Source organism: Pinus tabuliformis, chromosome 4_2 (genome assembly GCF_031772625.1).
Source record: "Pinus tabuliformis cultivar Carrire ecotype Pingquan chromosome 4_2, CPIR1, whole genome shotgun sequence".
NCBI classification, from domain to species: domain Eukaryota; kingdom Viridiplantae; phylum Streptophyta; class Pinopsida; order Pinales; family Pinaceae; genus Pinus; species Pinus tabuliformis.
In genome coordinates this window covers 234,332,607-234,357,070 of record NC_142304.1, presented here as the reverse complement: position 1 = coordinate 234,357,070, position 24,464 = coordinate 234,332,607, and the positions used below count along the sequence as shown (strand labels likewise).

At 37.4% G+C, this 24,464-nt stretch overlaps 1 protein-coding gene across 1 annotated transcript; it reads left to right on the top strand.

Annotated features, from left to right (window-relative positions):
• Window positions 1-35: 35 nt before the first annotated feature.
• On the top strand, window positions 36-23,083 carry LOC149168922 (disease resistance response protein 206-like). The gene is made up of 3 exons (XM_089425017.1): window positions 36-335; window positions 13,161-13,206; window positions 22,566-23,083. Exons 1-3 carry the CDS (start codon window positions 36-38, stop codon window positions 23,081-23,083), a joined length of 864 nt encoding a protein of 287 aa, XP_089281143.1.
• Window positions 23,084-24,464: the final 1,381 nt, after the last annotated feature.

Sequence of the window (24,464 nt, the reverse complement as noted above, 5' to 3'; positions counted from 1 at the left end):
GTCGCCCAACGGCTTGACCGCCGCCCGGTGGTGGCATGGCCGTGGGTAGAGGGGATGCGTGCAGCGCTCCGCCCACGGCCGCGCCCCCACTGGGTGGCGGTGAGGTCGTTGGGCGATTCCGAGAATCGCCTCATGGCTCACCCGCTGGCCGGTGGTGGCACGACCATGGGCGGACGGGCTGCACGCAACCCTCTGCCCACAACCGCACCACCACTAGGCGGCGGGAGGGCCGTTGGGTGATTCTGAGAATCGCCCAACAGCACGCAGCCCTCCGCCCACGACTGCACCACCATCGGGCAGTGGGTGGGCCGTTACGGCCCGCCCGCCGCCATGTGGTGGTGCAACCATGGGCGTTAAGAATTTCGTTTTTTTTTTTTTAAATAAAAACAAAATTTAAAAAACAAAAAAAAAAAATTGTTTAAAAAAAATTTAAATTCAATTTTTTTTTAATTTTTTTGTTTTTAAATAAGCCATGAAAGTTTAATAATTTTTATTTTTGTTTTTTATATTTTATTTTTAAATCAAAAACACTTTTTTTTATAAGCTTAAAATGTTTTTTAATTAATTAACTTCTTTTCTTTTCTTTTTTGAAAAGACATATATTTTTAAATTTTTCTTCTTTTTTTTTTTAGTTTTTTTTTAAATGTGTTTAATATTAATTTTACTAGTTTTTTTTTTTGGTTAATTTTCTATTTTTGTTTAATCTAGTTTGTTTTTAAAAATTTTTCCTAGTTTTTGTTAATGTTTTTTTTTTTTTTTTTGCTATTTTTACTTGCTTAACTTTATATATATATATATATATATATATATATATATATTTTTAATTTTGTTTTGTTTTGTTTGTTTTTTTGGTTTTTTTTTTTGTTTTTTTTTTTTTTTTTCTCCAAATTCTTTTATGGTTTATGAGATAATTTTTTTTTTAATATTTTTTTGTTTGTTTGTCTTTTGTTATATTTGTTTTTTTTTTTTTAACTAGTCAACATTTAAAAAAAAAAAAAAAACAACTTGAAAATTCGTTAAGTAATCATAATTAAAAAAAAAAAATTTGACATAATAAATTTTAAAGTGTGAAAAATAAGCCCTCTAAAAGAAAAGGTATGCTGTATCAACACGTTGCATCTACACGTTTCAAAATCAGTGTGAAAATCACTAGTATTTAAAAACAAACATTTATATTTGATACATAAGAAAATTTAAAATGTCAAAAATATGCTCCCAACAAAAAGAAGTGTATTATGCTTAACCACTTTTGAAAATCGGGTCACGTTTTTACTACCCCTACGAAATGGGTAATCATATCAGTTATTTAAAGTGCCAAAAACTATGCTCTAAAAAATATGTGTGTTCTGTATCGCCTCTTTTCAAAATCAGGTCAATTTTTTGCTATCTCTACGAAATGGGTAACAATATCAGTTCTCGTTTCAAAGTTTACGTTGTTACATTCTAATTCCTTGTCAAATGATTACTCCTTTGAATGTATAATGTTAATTTTAAACAACTGTAGTAGGAAATAATCTTCTAGGGAGGTTGGGAGTAAGGCCTTGATCAAACAGGTGGGTGTTTTCTCCCTATTTAATAGATCTAGCTACTTTCTCCTAAATTTGATATTTCCCTAGCACTTTCTCCAAATCTAGCAAATCCAGGTAAAACTCTTTAATGTATTTGCGTTTCATCAATAATTCCATGTAAAGCCCTTTCTTTTTGGCTTCATACATTATACGTTATGGATTGCTTGATTGATTTTATTCTCTTTCTCTTGATCTTGTCAGATGTTGATTTTTCTTGTTCTTCTCTGATACCAATTAACAATGGATATAGATACTCAGTTTCATTTAAATTAATTCAAGGTATGTCAAAAACATGATCCACATGAAGGGACAGACAAAGGAGATTGTGTTTCACACTAAACATTCCTAGAAGAATTTAGGGTCTTCCAAGAGTCAAATTTCTAAGGTTGGATAGTTCCATCACAAGATTTCAAGGAATCTCAAATAATAGACAAGACATGAATCAGGTAGCAATAAAACCTCTCCAGTGTGATATTGTCATATAAACTACATGCTTCTTAGAATGTTTCTCCAAAGCTTATCCTTAACTGAGTAGAATCTCCAAAATATCTTAGCCTATAGAACCTTATTCATGAGAAATCCAAAACCTAGCTTTTCAAAAACCTGATGGATCTATATCCGAACCCCTATGTGAAACTTGGTAACCTAGAAAATAAAATAGGTAGAAAAACATTGTTGCCAGGAGAAAATTTTTCTCTATAACCCAGGTAAGTTTTTGTATGGTGAAAATATGTGTTCCATCTGGAAGAGTGAATTTATCATCTTTATAAGTGGCATCTGGAAAAATAACTGTCTATAACTATAATACGTTTATTGAAAAATATAATCATGCAATTTCAAAATCAAACTTCTAAGGTGTAAGAAATAAATAAATTACTTGTCCCATTTGCAACTGGCCAAGTTCGGGGTCTGCTGGAAGCATTTTGTTCCTTGCCAAGTAATATCTACATAGGAGTCCAATGTTTGAAACAAAATAATTCACAGGCCTCAATTATTTTCACACATCAAGGACAACTAAGGAAGTTTACACATTTCTAGTTGCTATGCTCTGTCAATTGAACATTAGTAATTACTTAATCTTGCACATTCCTTCAAATCCATAGCATGTGAACATTGATGTATTGAAACTTCAATTGGGCCCCTCAATCCAATACCTCTAGCAGCCTATGCAAATGGAATAAGATCTGATCAGATGGATGCTAACAATTTACATGCTAGAGCAATTTATGTGTGATGAATGACATTTGAGTGTGAATATACACACAAAAATTTGTATGTGTGTAGCTCTGGTAATTGGTTCTACAACTGTGATTCCGGTAGACACTAGCTACAGGAATTTCCTATAGAAAGGTTTGAAATCTTTTTGCGAATCACAATCAATTATTGTCGGACCGTTGGTGAGAGATTGAATCATTTGTGTGAAAATGGCTAGCCATTTGAAGGGGTTGAATCTAACAGCGTTAATATCTAGTGAAAGGGTCTGAATATTGAACCCCAAATATAAACCTAAACACAATAAAACAGTAAGTATGTAAGATGGGAAAGTTAGGATGGGGACTGGGCACTTGGGAAGAGGAGAAAAGGAAACTAAGAAAGCTCTTTCAAAGTCACATGCAAAACAAGAGGCAATAATTCTTTAGTATCAAGATGTCCCCAATCTTTATCAGACTTATGAAAATAGGGAATAAATCTAGGAATAACAAGAAACCAAGCTAGGAAGTATAAAGAAGCCAAGCAACTACAGGGAATAACAAGCATTCTCCATTTAATCACATCAAGCATTCAAAAGGCATATCAAAGCTCTCTCTCTACTTTGACATTGACAAACACCTAGTGGCATCCAATACATTGACTTGTTCATATAGTAGCAACAAGTTCTTCTATAATGCAGGTGATTATTTAAGAGTGTCATTGCTACTAGCTATCAAAAATTGAGATGCACAGGATTGTTGAAATCCTTCTTATTGCTATCTAATGGCTATAATTTTTTTTTCCTAATTCATGGAGTTTTGACAACATGGAAAATTTAGAGCATTTTACAATATCTTGATGGAAGAAAAATTGTTACTCTGCACCTTCACCTTTCTCACAAGGCTATGTTAGAGCCTAGATTTGTCTCAGGCTGAAAAGACAAGGTTCTAGGTCCACATCAAACCACGCTCAGCCTCGTAGCTAGCCCTACGAGGATAGGAGAGGGCTCTCTCCTGGTCAATATCGGCAAAAGGTAAATGATGAGGCTCGAGATGACTAAATTTGCAGTTGATCTTAGGCTAGGTATGAAGTACAAGGAGTTTGAGGTTGATTTTTAGGGTTTTTGTTGAATCAAACGAAAAGGCAATTTTGGGTGTGGGGATGAGACACAGTTTTTGCAGAGGTCTACTTGGGGCAAGGTAGGCAATTGTCTTGATGCTTTTAAAGATAATGAATGGCTAGATCTGACTGATGAGAAGCTAAGGAGAGCAAGAATCTTTCAAGGATTCTCCTTAAACAGATGAAAACATGGTGTAGTGTTCTATCTAGGGTACTAGACTAGACCATATTTATTATCGACCAGGATGCGTAAGCTTAGAGGCATGCGTCTAAAGTATATAGACATAAAGGATTATTAGCTAAGTGGTTATGATGTAGGTCACAGAACTTCTTTACGGAAGATTGGGGTATGTTACCGATCATCCAAACACTCAGGTCTCTCTGCTAATATACCTGATTATAATACTGTCATTAAATTCATTTACCAAATTAAACACTGAAATTAAACACTGTGTATCACTGCAAACCAAGATTTCAATCTCCTTACAGAGACATTATACATAAAACCCTTGTTCAGCAAACACCCAGCATTCACTAATATTTATGCAAGATAAAAATATACAGAGATCATAAACAGATTTTGAAATGAAAACAAAGTTCATGACATTGCTTTAAAAGACAACACAGGGATCGAATCCCTTACAGGACACGATTCACGATCTCAGCGATGGGCTATTCAAGCATTATCACAAACACAACCATATGCATTCGATTAAAGTCAATAACCAATCCTAACTATTGAAATCGGAAACCAATCTTAACTATTGTGCAAACCATATAATACCCTAAGTGCGAATAAAACGAAAAGGACAGTATACCAGTTTAACGCAGGGCCCGTCCGCGTTCCAGAGGTATACTGGATGGTATTCAACCGGTTATCAAATCAACGCACAAGACAAGGGTCGTGACTGTAACTGGATTCTTAATATTAAGTTCAAAAACTCTATTTCGAAAATGATACAACGATTAACCATTGTTCATTACACCGAACTGTATTTACATATGTCTTTTTACAACACATTTCAAAAACGAATGTACATACATGATATGGTTGTTGCCGCTTTTACTACATCGAGATTTTTAAAATGTTTCCATCCTAAACTGATTTCAAAAAGAAAAAAAACTAAATCAAATTAGAATGCTCTGCTGTTGCTGCCTTTGTCGCCAGTGTGCCATGCTTTGACCTGTGTTGACCGCGCATGTAGGAGGGTCGATTCTGCTGTAGGATAGGTATTCGTCCATGCTTGGACATTCTACTTTTCATCCATACCTTTCGCTCTAGCCCAGCTGTTGTGCCACATGTCAAACAATGAGCTAATTACAGGATGTTGGAACTTCCTGTAACCATTTTACCAAAAACTTCTAATTCTTTAACATAAAACTCCTAAATCAATTTCAATGCATTTTAATAACTATAGAACTATTAACTAATCAATTTTCAAGGATTCTAAGAGATATATGATGAAAAGGAATAGGCAAATGATATGTTTTAGGAGGAAAAAGGAGGTCATGGGATGGTACCAACATCTCTCCCCGACTTAAGGAATTAGCATGTCCTCATGCTAACCCCGAAGTGCTTCCCTTGAACTCTGTCCCTGCCTGGATCTCTGTTGCCTTTAGCAATGTGTCCACATTCTTTTTCACCTGGGTATCTTTCTGACCCTTGAGCTCCTGCTTTAATCTTTTGTATTTTTCTTTGAGGGTCTTCTTCTGATTGTACCACTTAGTGGCCCAGTTAGAAATCTCCGTTTGCTCAGCCTCCAGTTCACTGATTCTCTCCCTTAACTTTTCATTCTTCTTTTGAGTTTCTTTACTCTGCGCTCGGAGCATTTCATTTTCTCTCTTGATAAATTTTTGTAGCATATTAGCCTCCATGAGCTCTTCCTTTAGTTCTTCAATTTGTTTTTCCAATTTCTTCTGTCTCTTAATGGGAGGTGGTGAACATTTTTCCTGCCTATTATTGCTTTCTACCTCTATATCAACTCCTAGCCCTGGTGGTGAGTGGTCACCGCTCTCAACATCCATTTGTGCAGGTGCATTGGATTCAAGCTGGTCTTCTTGTAACTGGGCTTTTGGTGTCCTCCTTGTTCTTCGTGAGTAAGTGGTGAAAATTTTATCTTGTTCTGCCCTCTTAGCATCTTCCTTTCTCATGTTCCTAGTCCTTATGCTGCCCACAGGTAGAGGTGCCTTGCTAGCTTTGGATACTGGGATTTCTTCATCAATATCCTTCATGAACCCTGAGTCCTCCTGCACTTCTTCTTTGTCTTCCTCATCTCTAATTTGATTAGCAGCTAGGAACTCTTTCCACGGTTTCCCTCTTCTCTACAATTCATGCTCAATAAGAATTTTAATTAAGCCAAAGTGATATAGGCTCTTGTCTTCATTTCCCTTCTGCTTCTGGATGGTCTTGGATATCTTGGTTAAGCTTTGTAATAGAAAATATGGTAGACTGATAACACATTGTTTCTTCAAGTGGAGCAGTAGTTTAATATGGTATAGATAAACAATACTGTAACGGCCTTCGCAGGTTATGAATTTTTGAAGGATATAGACCATCTCATCCCAGGGATGCATCAACCAACTTCTTGGAACACCTTTCTTCCAGTTAACTGATGAGACTCTGGATCTAGACATAAACTGTGTCCACGATTTCTCTTTAAATTTCTTTGTTTTAAAGTACTTCTCCCCTTCTGGACTAATCCCTATTGACTGAGCTATAGTAACCTCTGAAACCCTGAATGAGAAGTTACCTATCAGGGCTTTTTCTCCATTGAAGGTGAAAGAAAATTGTTTGGTAACCTCTTCATTACTTCCATGAAATTTTTCTAAAAATGGTAACCACTGTATCTCTCTAAGAATTGCAATGCAATCTTCATAATATTGAGAACTGTCGAACACACTCGGCTCGACCCTATTAGTCATAGTGGCAGAGGGTCGTGCTCTAACCCTTCTCTGTTTATGTCTTGCAATTTTAACAAAGAAATTTCAATTTGTTACCTGGTGTGTCGCTCCCTTAATATGATGCTCAGTCAGTCGACTGTCTTATGACTTTGGTGGGAGTAGAAACCGAGTGGTTATGTTTCCCTTTCTATGGCGCTCACTGCTTCCAATCCTCACTATGTAAGTCGAACCCAAATGGTAATATTTTCTTCGGCGCTCACTGCTTCCGGTTCTTGTCAAAACCATATGATAATATTTCCTTCGGCGCTCACTGCTTCTGATTCTTACTGTGGAAGTCACGAGAAATCAAATCCCAACATAAGATAACCAAAAATGATGGTGGGATAACCAGCTGTACTTACTTCATAGCGTATTCATTTTTTAGAACAGAGGAGTGCTGTACCGCTTGTATAGATGTCACCATAAGAGCGCTGAAGGCGTATATGCAATGCTGGGTATGATTTCGGGGAGTCCCTTGAATCATTTGGCTACGTCGGGTGGTGGAGTCATGATTTGGCCATGTGGAATACAATGAATAGGCCGCTTTACATTTGTTTCTTTCCCCTTTTATTTAAAAACACAATCCACCATGTGTCCTGTTTCAGTTGGCATTCAGTCAAATGGAAGATGTTGGTATGGCTGTAGGATGCATTTAGCATGACAAGGTTGATGTGTTGGTAATGGGTTCAGAGGTATGAATAGGTTGAAGTATGAAAAAAAATGATAAGAATCAGTGGGATAAGGGATGATGGAAAATGTAGGTGTCCTTGAAATCGATCATAACAGTCACAGTCATCAAATTTACATTAAAAATTAATCTAAGAAATTAAATGTTAAGAATAAGAAACATATTACTCTTTTGTTGGTTGTTGTTGTATTGACATGCTGAGTAGGACTAGTCCCTTTTTGACTGTTCTTTTGCTTGTTGTAATAGGTCCCCTGAGAAGGATTGAATGCATCAGGTCCCTTGTGAAAGATTAAATGCAACAGGTCCCTTGAGAAAAATTTGAAGATGTTCATGTAGCTCCTTATATGTATACAGGTTCATTGAACTTGGGCATTTGATGGAGTCTTGGTGCCCAAATCCTTGTAGAAACTTGATGAAACTTTGTTGAAGTAGCCATCTAAGGTGACAATCCCTTTAACAGGTCCCTTCTAGGTGTCTTAAACAGGTCCCATTACTGCTGGTGTTGGTAGCATAGTCGTCTGGATAGAACAGGTCCCCCTGCATAATTTTTATAACCAGGTCCCTCTGAGATAAAACAATGACAAACCAGCTTATTTATTGAAGTCTGGAATGCTAGAACAAGCTGTTTTGGAAATTTACAAAAGAGATAGGATAAGAAATCTTTAAGAATTTACAATGGAGAGATAAAAGAACAAAATGTTGATGCCTCTCTCCCCGACTAAAATTTTGACTTGTCCTCAAGTCATGATTCAGTTGATAAATCAAACAGTGAACAAAAGAAAGAGAATTCATACCCACCAACGAATTGGTTTTCAAGTAGGAATTCGGGGTTAGAGTGTGCCAGAGGCTGGTTTTCACATCTAACCCATTATTTATATATATATATATATATATATATATATATATATATATTAATTTATATATATATATCTATATATATATATATATATATATATATATATATATATATATATATTTTAGTTTTTTTTTTAGTTTTATATTATTATTTTTTATTTCTTTTTGACTCTGAAATTGAAAGGAAATGAACTAAGGCAGTGATACTGCAGCTGAGGGCTGCAATACCTCAACCTCTCTTTGCTGAGATACTGTATGGAGAAAATCTTGCTTGCTGATGGGCTTGGTGTATAGTTTCAGGCGATGACCATTGACAGTAAAGGAGTGACCTTCCCCATCAATAGTTTTGAGATTGACTGAACCATTGTCGTAAGCCTGAATAATTTCATATGGGCCCATCCAATGGGTGGTGAACTTGGCTTTATGATCTCTGAATTTAGAGTCAAAAAGTAAAGCCCAGTCACCTTCCTTGAACTGCTTCTTCTTAATATGTGCATCATGCCACTGCTTCCTTTGTTTTTGCATGAGGATTGTGGTCTCCTCTGCTTGCTGCCTCATTTCATCCAACTGGTTCAACTACTGAATTCTTTATTTTTGTGCTTGGTCCAAGTCAATTTGCAAATCTGCAGCCAGTTTAAAAGTATGTATTTGAAACTCAATAGGAAGCATTACCTCTTTGCCGTACACCAATTGATATGGTGTAAATCCGGTAGTATCTTTCCACGTAATTCTGTAAGCCCAGAGTGCATCTTTGAGCTTCTCTTCCCAATTCTTCCTGTTCATTGCCACAGTTTTAGTAATGATCCCCTCCAAAGTTTTGTTTGTGGATTCAACCTGCCCATTGGCCTGTGGATGGTAAGGGGTACTTTTCCTATGATTGATTTGGTATTTGTCTGTGATGTCCTTCACTAGCTTTGAGGTGAATTGAGTACCTTGATCAGTCACAATTTCCCTTGGTACTCCATACCTCACAAAAATCTCTTCAAAAAGGAAATTTACTACTGTGTGTTCGGTGGCTCTAACCAGTGCTTTTGCTTCAGCCCACTTTGTGATGTAATCAGTACATACTAAGATGTACTTTTTACCATTGGACGTTGGGTTAATGGGACCTATGAAGTCTAGAGCCCATTTGTAAAATGGCTCTAAGTGAACTTGGGGCTGAAGGGGCATCTCATCGGTAGCTGTTGGCCTGCCCATTCTTTGGCAGCTGTCACAACTCTTTACATACTTCTTGGCATCCTTGAAAATGGATGGCCAGTAGTATCCAAGAGTAAGAACTTTGAATGCTGTCCGCTTAGCTGCAAAATGCCCACCACACGGTTCATCATGGCAAGATTTTAAAATATCAATTACCTCATCATTTCTTACACATCTTCTAATGATCATATCATAACCAGTGTAAAATAAATCGCCATTAAGCCATGAATATCTAGCACTTTGTTTGACTAGTCTCTTCCTTTCCTTTGCAGTAAAGTGTGGAGGTGTCCTTCCTGTAGACAAATAACTGGCCAAATCAGCATACCAAGGAGTTACTATGGAAATTGAAAATAAGTTTTCATCTAGAAAAGAATCTTCAACTGGAACAACCTCACCTGGATTTTGTAGTCTAGAAAGAAAATCTGCCACCTGGTTCTCTTTGCCTGGTCTATCTAACACTGTGATGTTAAATTCCTGTAACAATAATAACCATCTGGTAACTCTGCCACTAGTTATTGGTTTATTCATTAAATGTCGAATGGAAAAATGATCAGTATGTACAAAGACCTCATAACCAGTTATATAATGTCGGAATTTATTCACAGCATAAATGATGGCAAGTGTTTCCTTTTCTGTAACTGTGTAGTTTAACTCTGCGGGTGTTAGATTTTTGCTAATGAAATAAATGGCATAAGTACAAGATTCCTCTTTTTGGCCTAAGGATGCATCCACTGCAGTGTCAGATGCATCCGTGAAGATATGAAATGGTAGGCTCCAATTAGGCCCTCTCAAGACTGGTGCGGTTGATAGCTTCTTTTTGAGTTGTTCAAATGCTTGTTGACAGTTCTCATTCCAGTTGAAAAGTACATCTTTGGTTAGAAGTTTAAACAAAGGTAAAGCTATTTTACTAAAATGTTCAATGAATCTTCTGTAGTAGCTTGCATACCCAAGGAAACTTCTTACCTCTCTCTGATTCTGTGGGATTGGCAAATCAGCAATGATCTGGATCTTTGCTGGGTCAACCTTGATGCCTTGAAAAGAAATATAGTGGCCTAACACTATCCCTTCGTTTAACATCATAAAGCACTTTTCATTGCTGAGGGACAGGTTAGCTTCAATACATCTTTTCAAAACTCTCTCAAGGTTTTCTAATGCATGTTCAAATGAATTTCCATATACTGAAAAATCATCCATGTAAACTTCAACACAATCATGAATTAAATCAGCGAAAATAGCTAGCACAGCTCTCTGAAATGTAGCTGGAGCGTTGCAAAGTCCAAATGGCAAAACATTGTAAGCATAAGTGCCCCAAGGACAGGTGAATGTGGTTTTGTCCTGGTCTTCTGAGGCGATCCTGATCTGGTTGTAGCCACTGAAACCATCAAGAAAAGAAAATGATGATTTGCCAGCTAGGGTGTCTAACACTTCGTCAATAAATGGTAGTGGGAAATAATCTTTGAGCGTTGATTTGTTCAGCTGTCTGTAATCAACACAAATGCACCACTTACCATTTTTCTTGGGCACTATAACCAATGGGGATACCCACTGACTGTCAGAAATAGGATATATAAAATTAACTCTCAAAAGTTTTTGCAATTCCTCTCTGACAATATCTTGGAGCATGGGGTTCATTCTTCTCTGTGGTTGCCTCACTGGTTTAATGGTTCTATCTGTATAGATATGGTGAGTGCATGTGTTGGGGTGAATCCCATGCATATCGGTGTAGTCCCAAGCAAAGGCTTTTTGGTATTTTCTCAAGAGTTGAATCAATCTCTCTTGCTGAGATGAGTCTAGGTGATTGCCTATGTTCAGAGTTTTCCCTGGACTAATCTCTATGATCTGACTCTGTGTGTTGGTGATGGATTGAACTGGAAAAATGTCATGGAACGTGGTTTGCAAAGATTGAATGGTGCATGTTTCCTGAAAGTTTTGGGCCAAAAGTACATCTGCAGCATGATATTGTTCATTTCTCAAATTTTCGGACATATCAGGTTGAGAAAGGAATAATTCTACCAAATCATTATTGTCTTGTTCTTGGAAATCATAGATTTGGTCAATGCTAAAAATAGATTGTACTTCTTCTTTATCATTAAATTTATCATCAAGCCACAAATTGTGTGTTACTGCTGGTGATTGTGCCGATGGATAAAGGGTGAGTTGTTTTCTTTCGGTCCCCCTTGAAATGATCATGTTGCTCGATCGACATCCTATAAATGCATCAGCAGTCGCTAACCATGGTCTACCAAGGATGATAGGGTGTCCTCCTAAATTGGATTTGGGTTGAAGGACTAAGAAATCCACTGGATACTCCCAAGAGTCCAGTGAGACAATGATGTCCTCCAAAATCCCTTCAGGAATCACTTTAGACCTATCAGCTAGTTCTAGAACAATTGTTGTATGTTGCAAATTTATGAGCTGGAGTGTTCTCATGGTTTCAAGAGTCATGACATTGATTGCGGCCCCGAGATCTATCAAAGTGTTTGGAATCCGTATGTTGTTAATGATGGTGGTCACTCTGGGGATGCCAGGATCAACATACTTCTCCATGGAGATGGTATTGGTCATAAGGCCTGCTAAATTTCCTAAAACATGAATGGTTTGAGGATCAATCCTTTTTCTAGCAGGCTTCTTGAGGCACATGTCTTTGATGGCTTTGGTATAGATAGGAATGTATTTTATAGCTTGCAGCAGTGGAATTTTTATGTAGACATTCTTGAGTTCATCTAAGACATCAAACTGCGGTATAGACAGTGGAGGTTTTATTTGGACCAATCGGTCTGGAAAAGGTGGATGCAGTGGTTGCATATGTTTATCTTTGGTATCATTGTTTGGTGTTCTTTGATTTGTCATTTCATTTTCATTTTCTGTGTTTTCTTCTTGCTTATCTGTTATTGGAGAACCTTTGTGGAGTACCCTACCAGACCTCAAGTTAATATTTTGCAAAGGCAGTGTGGAATATGAGGTTCCCTCTTCTACATTGTAGGTTGGCCTCTCTGCTCTATTATTTGGATTTGGGACAGTTTGAGCAGGAATTTGAGTGGGTCTGGGAGGTTGTGAGTTAGCTGGAAATTGCAGTTGTGGTGGATTTATTGGTGGAGGAGCAAGCATTGCTTGTTGAGGAGGTTGGGGCTGATAAGAAACTTGCTGAGGATACTGCTGATATGGTTGAGAATGTGATGAATACGGCTGTTGGTATTGCTGATATGGTTGTGAGTATGGTGGGTATGATTGAGGGTATGTATGATAAGATTGGGATTATTGTTGAGACGGTCTCCATTGGTGTTGTGATTGGTTTTGGTGCTGCCATGGCATGGGTACATTCCATGAGTTTTGTACATACATTTGATCATTCATAGGAAATTGCAAATTTTGACTTGGAAACATACCTTGAGGTGCTGGCCTTGGCTGCCTTGGTCTCTTTGCACCCATGTAATACACGTTTTTCATCTCTGCATTGGCTGCCATATTACAGTTCTGCAAAACCTTAACTTTAGGACAGTTAAACATATCATGATGTTCAGTACAGAAAGCACAAACTTGGATGTTTTCTAGAGGGTAGTCTTTTAATGCATGTTTCTTCCGGCATTTTGGGCAGAAGATAGCCATTATGTGATCTTCATCTTCTTGTTTCTTCTTGGCTTTTAAAGTGTCAATTTGGTTCCCTAGGGTGCTTAACAGATCTGTTTTAAACTCTTCTAAAAGATTCCCTATTTCAGCCTTTGTGACACTTGCAGAGGCAGATTTTGTGACTTTGGATGACAGGGTTCTCTTTCCCATTTTAGCTTTACTCCTTGAATACTTTTCGCACAACTCAGCGATTTCTTCAAAGGGTAAGGCAGAAATGTCACCTTTTCCCATCAAGTTGAGGTCATCCATGTATTCCTCTCGGATACCTTTCAAGAATATTGTGTGGATCAGATCAAGAGGCATAGTTCGGTGTTTAGATTTTTGTAAGTTATAGACAAACCATTCTAAATATTCCTCTAAGGTTTCATCCTCTTGCTGGCTCATTCTAAAGATATCATCTTTAGAATCTTTGGATCTGCAATAAGGCTGATATTTCCTAAGAAATATTCTCCTCATGCCATCCCAATCAACTATAGCATGCTCACCAAGCCTCATGAACCATCTTAAGGCTGATGCCTTTAATGTCGTTGGGAATAATCTAAGCCTATGGGCATCATCTGTATAGCCATATGTTTGACATACAATGTCAAACTCGAACAAGAATGATTCTGGATCCTCCGAAGCCATACCATAGAAGTTTGGTAGCACGGATGGGGGTATGTTTTTCATTTTGATCTCATCATCTTCCTGTGGTTCATGTATAGGAAACTTAAAAGTTGACTCCTCTTCATCTCCTTGGCGTGGTACTGATCCAGATCCTTCCTCAGCCATTCTAATAGGTCTCTCTGTGTCAGTTTCACTTGTTTGAAAAAGGAGATTAAAGAAAGATTGTTCGGTCACTGTACTACTTTCTCCTTCTGTGGAAGGTCTAGGAAAGTGCTTCTTCTGAGATTTATGTGTAAATAAAGTTTGCCTTTCAATAAGAGTAAGTCTCTGTCCTGACTTTTGTTTTTCTTCCAATGCTTGGATAACTTTCTCAGCTGGTGTTGTATTCCCTAGAGAGTCTGCTCCTGATGATGATGGGTTAGTTTTTAGATGGTGGGGGGTTTTTACAAATCTACCTTGACTGTCTCTAAATCTAGGCATAAATGAACATGATTTCTAACTGTGTTTTTGTTTATTTTTGTGTATTGAATTTTTTTTTCTTTTTGTTTGAATCCTTTAAGTATGCCTCCCCGGCAATGGCGCCAAAATGTAGTGTTCTATCCACGGTACTAGACTAGACCATATTTATTATCGACCAGGATGCGTAAGCTTAGAGGCATGCGTCTAAAGTATATAGACATAAAGGATTATTATCTAAGTGGTTATGATGTAGGTCATAGAACTTCTTTACGGAAGATTGGGGTATGTTACCTATCATCCAAACACTCAGGTCACTCTGCTAATATACCTGATTACAATACTGTCATTAAATTCATTTACCAAATTAAACACTGAAATTAAACACTGTGTATCACTGCAAACCAAGATTTCAATCTCCTTACAGACACATTATACATAAAACCCTTGTTCAACAAACACCCAGCATTCACTAATATTTATGCAAGATAAAAATATACAGAGATCATAAACAGATTTTGAAATGAAAACAAAGTTCATGACATTGCTTTAAAAGACAACACAGGGATCGAATCCCTTACAGGACACGATTCACGATCTCAGCGATGGGCTATTCAAGCATTATCACAAACACAACCATATGCATTCGATTAAAGTCAATAACCAATCCTAACTATTGAAATCGGAAACCAATCTTAACTACTGTGCAAACCATATAATACCCTAAGTGCGAATAAAATGAAAAGGACAGTATACCAGTTTAACGCAGGGCCCGTCCGCGTTCTAGAGGTATACTGGACTGTATCCAACCGGTTATCAAATCAACGCACAAGACAAGGGTCGTGACTGTAACTGGATTCTTAATATTAAGTTCAAAAACTCTGTTTCAAAATGATACAACGATTAACCATTGTTCATTACACCGAACTGTATTTACATATGTCTTTTTACAACACGTTTCAAAAACGAATTTACATACATGATATGGCTGTTGCCGCTTTTACTACATCGATATTTTTAAAATGTTTCCATCCTAAACTGATTTCAAAAAGAACAAAAACTAAATCAAATTAGAATGCTCTGCTGTTGCTGCCTTTGTCGCCAGTGTGCCATGCTTTGACCTGTGTTGACCGCGCATGCAGGAGGGTCGATTCTGCTGTAGGATAGGTATTCGTCCATGCTTGGACATTCTACTTTTCATCCATACCTTTCGCTCTAGCCCAGCTGTTGTGCCACATGTCAAACAATGAGCTAATTACAGGATGTTGGAACTTCCTGTAACCATTTTACCAAAAACTTCTAATTCTTTAACATAAAACTCCTAAATCAATTTCAATGCATTTTAATAACTATATAACTATTAACTAATCAATTTTCAAGGATTCTAAGAGATATATGATGAAAAGGAATAGGCAAATGATATGTTTTAGGAGGAAAAAGGAGGTCATGGGATGGTACCAACACATGGAAAATCAAACAAACTTAAAGGCAGAGCATAACAATCTATGGATTCTACCTTAACACTTCATTTGTTCAATTGGAGAAGATGAGATAAGGAAAATGATACACATAACAACTTACAATTACTGAAATAAGCACACCATCAACACATAAAACCACATGGATCCCAAACAGTGCTGCAAAACCCTGGTCTTTCCTTTGCCAAAAAATGCAGAAGTGAATTTACAATAGAGTGTCAATCTTTTCCCAAGAGTCCAACCCTGAAAATGACTTGGAAATTACATAATATAGGTAAGACAACCTCTTCCCTTGCCTCTAGGGGTTGAGCTCATCATTCTAGGAGTTGTTTCAACCAATTCTAAACAAAGCACTGCAATCTAGGCAGTCAAAACAACTTGCCTCTATAAGGTAGGAAACTGATTCGTTCATTAAATTTTCACTCTTTGGTGAATGAATCTACTAGACCAAGTAACTAAGTGTCAAATTACATCATGTTTCAAACAATTACATCAAGAAAAAGTAAAAAATTACATCACAAATCAAAACTGGTCAAACTAGGCGAGTTTCTGAACTGAAAGATGAAAAATAGGGAAAAAAATCTATATGTGCCGTGCTACTTTGCTGCTGTTTTTGAGGTACTTTCAGGAGTCCAAATTGAGCTCAGGTTGGCTTATTATAAAGCACTGCCTGTCTACTATCCAACCCAAGTGGAATTTTCAAAATTGGTGTCCATTTGCCCCTCCAAAAGTGAATTCTCCCAAGACTGCTTCCTGTGTGTCAAAATAGGGGCAGTGAGGTCATTTTTTGCATGTTTTTTGACCTTTTGGGGACCCATAACTCACCCAAATTTCTTGTCCAAGTACCAAAATTCATGATTCTCCATGAAAAATCCAAAACTGCAAGCCATTTGTGATTTGGAGCTCCCAATCCTATGGGTCGCGCAAGGTGCGCGGTGCATATAGGGAAAAAACTTGTTTTTTAAATGCAAAAATTTCAAAATGACCAAAAATGCCCCAAATCTCTTGAAATTTGGGCTGGAGTTCCCTTATCAAGTATGATGATGAGCTAAAGATGCCTCGACCAAAATCTGAAGACGATCGAGCTCCCTTTGTTTCTTTTGCTTGCGAATTGCCTTCTTCAATTTTGCCTTTAGATTTCTTATCCGAGCCTTGCAAACTTGGTTCCGTGCCCTGTAGTGAATAGCCATATGTCTCAAAAATTCATTATCTCTATTGGCCTTGCTCAGCTGCTTCTCCAAGTAAATGTTGACCCTTTCGAGATTAGACTCTCGATCCTCATTGACCTGTCGCTCTAGAGAAGTGAACTGAATCCTCCTATGTCGGGTAGCTTGGCGATTCTCACGGATGTTCTGTAGCTCCATGATCGCATGCTGATATTCAAGCTGCTTATTTCTCTGTTCTAGATACTTGATGTTCCATTTGGCCATCTCCAACTGGATTTCCAAGGCTTGAATGTCTGTTTCTTGCTCCTCAATCATCATTCTATATCTAGACTTCTCTAAATACGTAGCTGTCTCAACATCAGGAATGATAACAAAACCTGATGACTCACCTGAAAGCCCTTTCTCATGCATGGGCTTCTTGCCTTTGTCCTGTACCTGTGCCTGTGGTGTTGATGTTGGAAGCGAGGCCCCTTCCACGCCAGGTGGAGATAACACTCGCTTTGCTGCTGTAAACAAAGGTCTGGTACCTTTCGGATAGCCTCTCTGATATGTAATGAAAATAGGTCTGGTCTCATGATTCTCATACTGCTGAGAAGGTTCACCCTCATGTTTCACCTCTGATACTTCTCGTGAAGCTCTGAAGAAATCACGTGTGATAAAGTCATCCCAAGTGATGCCCTGCGAACCAGGCTGATGAATCACCAAAATCTTTATAAGGGAAAAATGATATACACTGTTGAGTTGCTGCTGAGGGGTTCTATGTTGTATAAACGTTGTCATCCTCTCTATATTCCGACATATGAAATATGGAATGTTCATCATCCGCACCCTGGTGAAATGCATAAGTAACCTGATGTGATAAGCATAAAGACGAGAGAATCGTCCCTCGCAACTGAAATATTTCATGATCAATCTCATGAGAGGAGCATACTCATCTTTCAGGTACCTGAAAGGGAACACTCTTTTGAGCTGCCTCAAGCAACCGGGTTTGATATATGGCTCATAATGCTGCTTATCAATCTGTTGTTTTTTATGCCATAGTTCACCAATATTTGGTATACCTGTTGCTAGCGAAACAGTTTTTGGTGTAAGTGTAAAGGTGACCCCAGCCAAGGTAGCTTGGTCTCTGTGCAAATGCAAGACAAAAAGACGAGCCAATTCATAATGAAATTGGACCTCAGCTACCTTTTGACAAAACTCATAGCATGACTGATGCTCAAAGCACTGCATAGCAAGAGGACAAGCATGCAATTCTCTAAGGTTGATTGGTTCCTCCCTGACATGTTTGCCACTTTTACGAGGCCTCCGAAGTTCTTGTTAACCTACGGGAGAATCACTTTGGGTTTCTGCTTCATATTCCGATGAGTGAACAGATGACAACACTGCTGATATACAAACTGCCTCAAATGAATGCTGATAAGTGAAACTGTTGTGTGCTGATATGGACTGTTCTTTTGATTCAAACAATGTTGTGACCAAGGGGAAACAATGTACAAGGGATATTAGGAAAGGGAAAATATCAGGGATTGAGGGAACTTTGAAATAAAATGTATTTAGGGATAGGAGGGGAAATGTAAATATGAGATTAGGGTTTTAGGGTTTGGGATATTAAATAGGATTAAGGAGTTTTTTATAGAGGTGGGGGATTAGGATTTCAGGGATTGTAGTGTAGGATTAATGAGGGAATTAATGGAGGGAATTAATGAGGAAGTATGATGAGTGGATTTGGGAATGAGGAACAAAGGGAAATGGGGAAAAAACACAACCTTGGTAACAAAACTGTTTTCAAACCCTACAACACTTTTATATTGACAAAGGGAGGCTTTCAAAATCTGGTCTCCACGGCAATCATCCATGAACCCATCACATTCACCATTAAAAACAAAGCCAAGGCAATGGAGGCGAGCCTACCTGACAAATTGATGTGAAGAGGAGGCGATTTGATGAGGTTTCGAACAAGTTACGGGCTCCAAACTGTAAGCACCGCGGTCCTTACCCAGTGCGTCGCGCTAGTTATAATTTGCACTGGCCTGAATGTCTGTGTGCGCCACGCAAGTTATGTGTGCTGCGTAGACTGTTATATGCGCCGCACAGGTGAAATGAGGACCAATCCGCTCCAAAACGCTCAAACACGACTTGCAATGGTTTTCTCCTCCTTTGGGATGCACAATGACTTGAAACTTCATTGAAAAAACCTTATATAGATACCAATTTGATTTTTTCCTATTTCATAACCCACTTTGTTATGTTTTGTAATTGACACCTTTTCAGGATTAATAGAATTTTGACCTTTTTGTTTCCTCCTTAAATTTGGTTTAAATAATGATTTTCTTTGACAATTTTTTGCAGGGATAGCTATGATATGATCTGGCAAAGGAGACCAAGGCTGCGCCAGGACATTTCAAGAACTGAAATTTTTGAAAATTTATTACAAAAATGAAATATTGACTTATCTTCAAAACAGAGTTTTGAAGAGAAGTCATAATCTATCCATATAATGATAAAAATCTCTGAGATAAAAATCTAACAAGGACCTCCCTCTGGCCTGCTGGCTTTATTACACTTTGTCAAAGACCCATCGACTCAACCCTAGACCTAATGACCGAAAAAACTATTATGACCTAGAGACTGAAACAGGACTGCAAATGACTGTTCAAGACTTGATTTTTAAGAATAGACCTGAGCCAGCAGTGCAGAGCACGAGGGGGATGAGTGACACAAACCTCGTCGTCAGATTTATGGCATGCTTCTAACGAAATGCAACTGATCGAAACTGATGAGACACTTAAACATGAAATGCAAAAAAGAGTTTTGATCTCTGACGGAGGGATAACCAGACCGAATCTAACAGGCTAGACCTATGATAAGGACTCATCATATAACTTCACTCGAAAATGCTCTACCTCAACAAATCCCACCGGATGACTGAAAACACACCTGTCTTTTTTAGGCAGTTATCCAAGTCTTCTGATTGGATTCTTTTCAACAAATTATCTCCAGTAATTTCAGAAATACTATTTGATGCATTTAAATTATTCCTGCCATAAAATATGTTGTAAACATTATATTTTTGCAAGGTTTGCTACTTAAACAATTATGTACTTGTGGCAGTTATCACATCAATCTGCCACAGACTTCAACCAACTCAAGTGATTAACAAGGATACTAAAATGTTATGTTTAATACAATATCTCACCAAACAAAACCAAAAATCTTTACATATTGTAAAAGAGAAGATAAAACAACATAAGTGCAATTTGAGTAGGGCTTACTCTAGGCAGAAAAAATATATTTCCAAAATCAACCTGTGATAGGAAATGATCAATCATTATAGGAATCCATGTTCTCTATTCTTTTTAATATGTCTCTAATATAAAACCATAAACACTCTCTTTCTTTAATTCCATCTTCATTATTTTTCAATAATGTTCCACCAAGTTTTTGTGAAAGCAGTATGCAGGAAAGGGGAAAAATGTTCTGGGGACATGTAAAGACAGCCCCCAAATTTTAGGAAAACCAAGGGTAATATCATTGGGGTTCCAAACATAGGGACCCCTATACAAAATGCTAAAAATAAAAATTCAATTATATGAGAAACAATGACAAGTCAAAAACATGAATAATAAAAGCATGAAATAGATATTTACATTTGTTTTAGGGTTTTGAATTTTTTGTAATTTTTTAAATGTACTTCTTCTAAGTTCATTGGAAAAAATTATGGTGCAACAACTAGGGGTCCCATGTTTTTAGAGGGGGTGCCAGGAAACCCTTGGAAAAGGGAAATGTCCCCTTCAATGTTTCCCCAGATTTCGGTAAAAAGGGGACATGGGGAAACATATCCCACTGAATTCCCTTGTCTTGGGACCATGGGAAGCATGGGGGATGTGCCCACTACCACCCACCATGTCCCCCCCATGTAAAATTTATTTTCAAAGTGAATGCGCAGTTAGAGAGATACTTGTGAATCATCACAAAAAACCATGCAATATATGCGAAACTGTTTGTTCTTTCAAGGAAAAAACAACAAAGTGAATGTGTGGTTAGAGAGACATACTTGTGAATCATTACAAAAAAAAAACTATGCAACATGTGCAATGTTTTTTTTCTTTCAAGGAAGAAGTACGCACTGGAAGAGATTATCACATTCTCTTCATCACCAAGATTTTCAAAGAACTTTGTTAATGGCTTAACATATTGAGCAAGGGTTGCAATTTTCTTTAGATTAGTAGATTCTATGCCAGAGCCAGTAAGATCAATTGTATTAGATTTGAAGCTTATTTCTTCTAGTAAGGCTATAGTTTTGTACCAACATCAAGCATCAAATCTACCTCCATGTACAACCTAAACTAAACAACCTCTCAAAACAACTATTTGTAATGAATTTATAAACACATACTGTAGAAAACAAATAATATAACTCAACATATGCTTATCAAAACTTGTCACTAATGGTCATTAATTCTGCACATGAAAATATGCTACAGAAAAACCATTAAATTGTTGAATGTCAAATCTCTATTGTTGACCCATACCCTCGCATTTATTTTATAGAAATGAAAAGGGAAGACTAGGGTCTACAAAATTAGGTGCACCACCTCTATGCACAAGATTTCCAAATAGGCACATAAAACAATGGTGCCTTCTCTAGCTAGTAAAACCGTGAAAAATAGCAAGAAAATCTCCTCATGTTAGGCACTTCTCTGCATACAAAGTCCGATCACAAAAAATATCAATGCAAACAACAAGAATAAAATCCTAAGTGATAGAAAAATGAATAAGGGAGGTTGACACCTGCTCTTGTACTGTGCTGAGATTCATAAGAGAGTGAAGGGATCAAATGGAACCACCTTACAAGCCCTAATTTATGTTATCAACAAGGGCAGAAAAGAGCACTAGGGCAGCAGAGTAAAACTCTAACAAGTGCACCCTATAGCTGATCCATAAGTGCCCTAGAGAGAGTCCATAAGTATGTTGGAGAGAAGAAAATGCAACCCATAAATAAGAGAGAAAACACTCGATATGGTGCCATAAGGTGTAATCACTTGTATTAGAGAGATAAAGAAGATCACATGATGTTAAGAATGAGTCATGAATGTTTATTTATAGACAATTACTCTGTTCTGGTCAGTGTGGATCAGCCACCTTAGGACTATTACATTGTTGCATCTACCCATTTCAAAATTCCTGTTATGATACTTCCCAACCTACCGCAAGTTCAGGAAAATATCAAAATCAATTCAATTTCCTCTGTGAAGATATCCTTACCCGGCTATGCAAAATTATTAGATGACTTTGAAGTTTCAATGCTTTTAATCCCTTTCATAAATCTTATGTAGGCTGCTATCTTAGTGTTAATGGAATATGTATGTATTCTTTTATTTGTGACTTAGGGAAAAAAATTATTTTTATACTCTTTTATTTGAGACTAGCAGCACTCCTAGAATCGTCTATAAATAGATCAGAAAGAGAGATGGAACTCACATAGTTTGAGTCACATACTTCCTTTCTCTTTTATAAGTTGCATCTATGCCTATGATCTGAGCATAAATTTCACCAGTGCCCTATCTATAGAATCCGAGCATGGCAAGCTGCGTGAAAAGTGCTAAACTCTTGAACTTGTGGTTTCTATCAATTCTGTTGTGGGCTCCAGTTTTTCTGGAAAAGGTGTATGCAGCCAATAATAGAAGGGGGAATAAGAACACTAGGCTTCAATTGAAGCCTTGCATGAATCTGGTTTTGTATTATCATGACATCCTTTACAATGGCTCCAACGAGCACAACGCAACATCTGCCATTGTGGCTGCTCCTCGGGGGGGAAACCTTACCGCTCTCTTTAGTAGCCACGATCACAAATTCAGAGATATGGTAGTCTTCGACGATCCTCTAACACTCGACAATAATCTTCACTCCCCTCCTGTGGGCAGAGCTCAGGGATTATACTTCTATGACATGAAGAACACTTATAGTGCTTGGTTTTCATTCATGATTGTGATCAACTGTACTGATTATAAGGGCACAATCACATTGGCTAGGACTGATCCAACCACTGTTGAATACAGGGATTTATCTGTGGTGGGAGGCACCGGTGATTTTTTCATGGCAAGAGGGATCACCACCCTTTTCACTGATACGTTCGAGGGAGAGGCTTATTTCCGACTCCATTTGAACATCACACTTTATGAGTGCTACTGATATATCACTTAGATGATGATATAACGTTTGAGTATTGCTATGTTATTTTTTTTCATTTTTCTAGGTAGCCATATTGCATATATGGTTGACTCTTTTGTTAACCTGCTAGCCATCGCTATATTTTGTTAATATGTTGGTAGCTTGTTCTGGGCTAACTTCCCTACTCCTAGTGTGTGCAGTGCTTTTTTTCTATGAATGAAATAGAAAATGCAACCCATAAATAAGAGAGAAAACACTCGATTTGATGCCATAAGGTGTAATCACTTGTATTAGAGAGATAAAGAAGATCACATGATGTTAAGAATGAGTCATGAATGTTTATTTATACACAATTACTTTGTTCTGGTCACTGCGGATTAGCCACCTCAAGACTATTACATTGTTGCATCTGCCCATTTCAAAAGTCCTATTATTTTAATAATGGCATTTTTCGCTACAACAATTGCAAGAAGCAGGTTTCTAGACCAATTCTGGGGGGTTTAATAACCGATATTGATTGGCCTATGAACCAAGACAGAACCATCAAGTTTGGTTCTTGCCATGCTTACTTTGGTTTTAGAACATTGTATGTGTGAGATAATCGTATATATTTTATAGATAGATAGATAAATGAATGTATATCTGTATAATTTTTATTGTTTTACGATTACTAGAAAATATAGATAAAAGATCATCATGGAAATTGGGCATAGATATTAAAAATAAATTTTGAAGAATGCTTAATGGTTTTTCGGTTTGAGTAGTTTGGATTGTGGCCTGCCATCTCATCTACCCAAGTTCAAGTTTCTCGAAGCATGTTCTAGCTTGTATTGTTTAGGTTAGGTTCAAGAAGGAGGCATCCCCAAAGAATCTCAACTAAAAAAAGTTGAATTTTAAAATATCTAGGAGTTTGTACCTATCCTATATAATCAAGTTCTCAAAATTTGAATGGCTATTGTTGTACATATGGAACTTGACAGCTAGTGCAACTCATCCCAATCCACAAGGATCTTTCCACTACAGGAAAATCAACATTACTAGAACAATAATCCTCTCAAACTCAGCCCCCATCATCAATGGAAAACAATGTTATGAAGTGAATGGTGTATTCTACTTGTGTTCCAAAACACCATTGCAACTTGCAGATTACTACAACATAAGCAGAGTGTTTTTCATTGGTGGCATACTAGTGGAATTCGTTACCGTTAGAGTGTGATTCAAAAGTATTGAGGAGCTACGTACAAGACTACATAGTGTAGTCAAGGTCTGAGAAGGAGAACAAGTAGGAAAATTTGAGTATTTTCCCACTAGAAATAGGGCTACGATTTTACAAACCCTAGTAATGTAATCATTATATATATATATATATATATATGACTAGAGCTAGAGCTACAGACTAAAT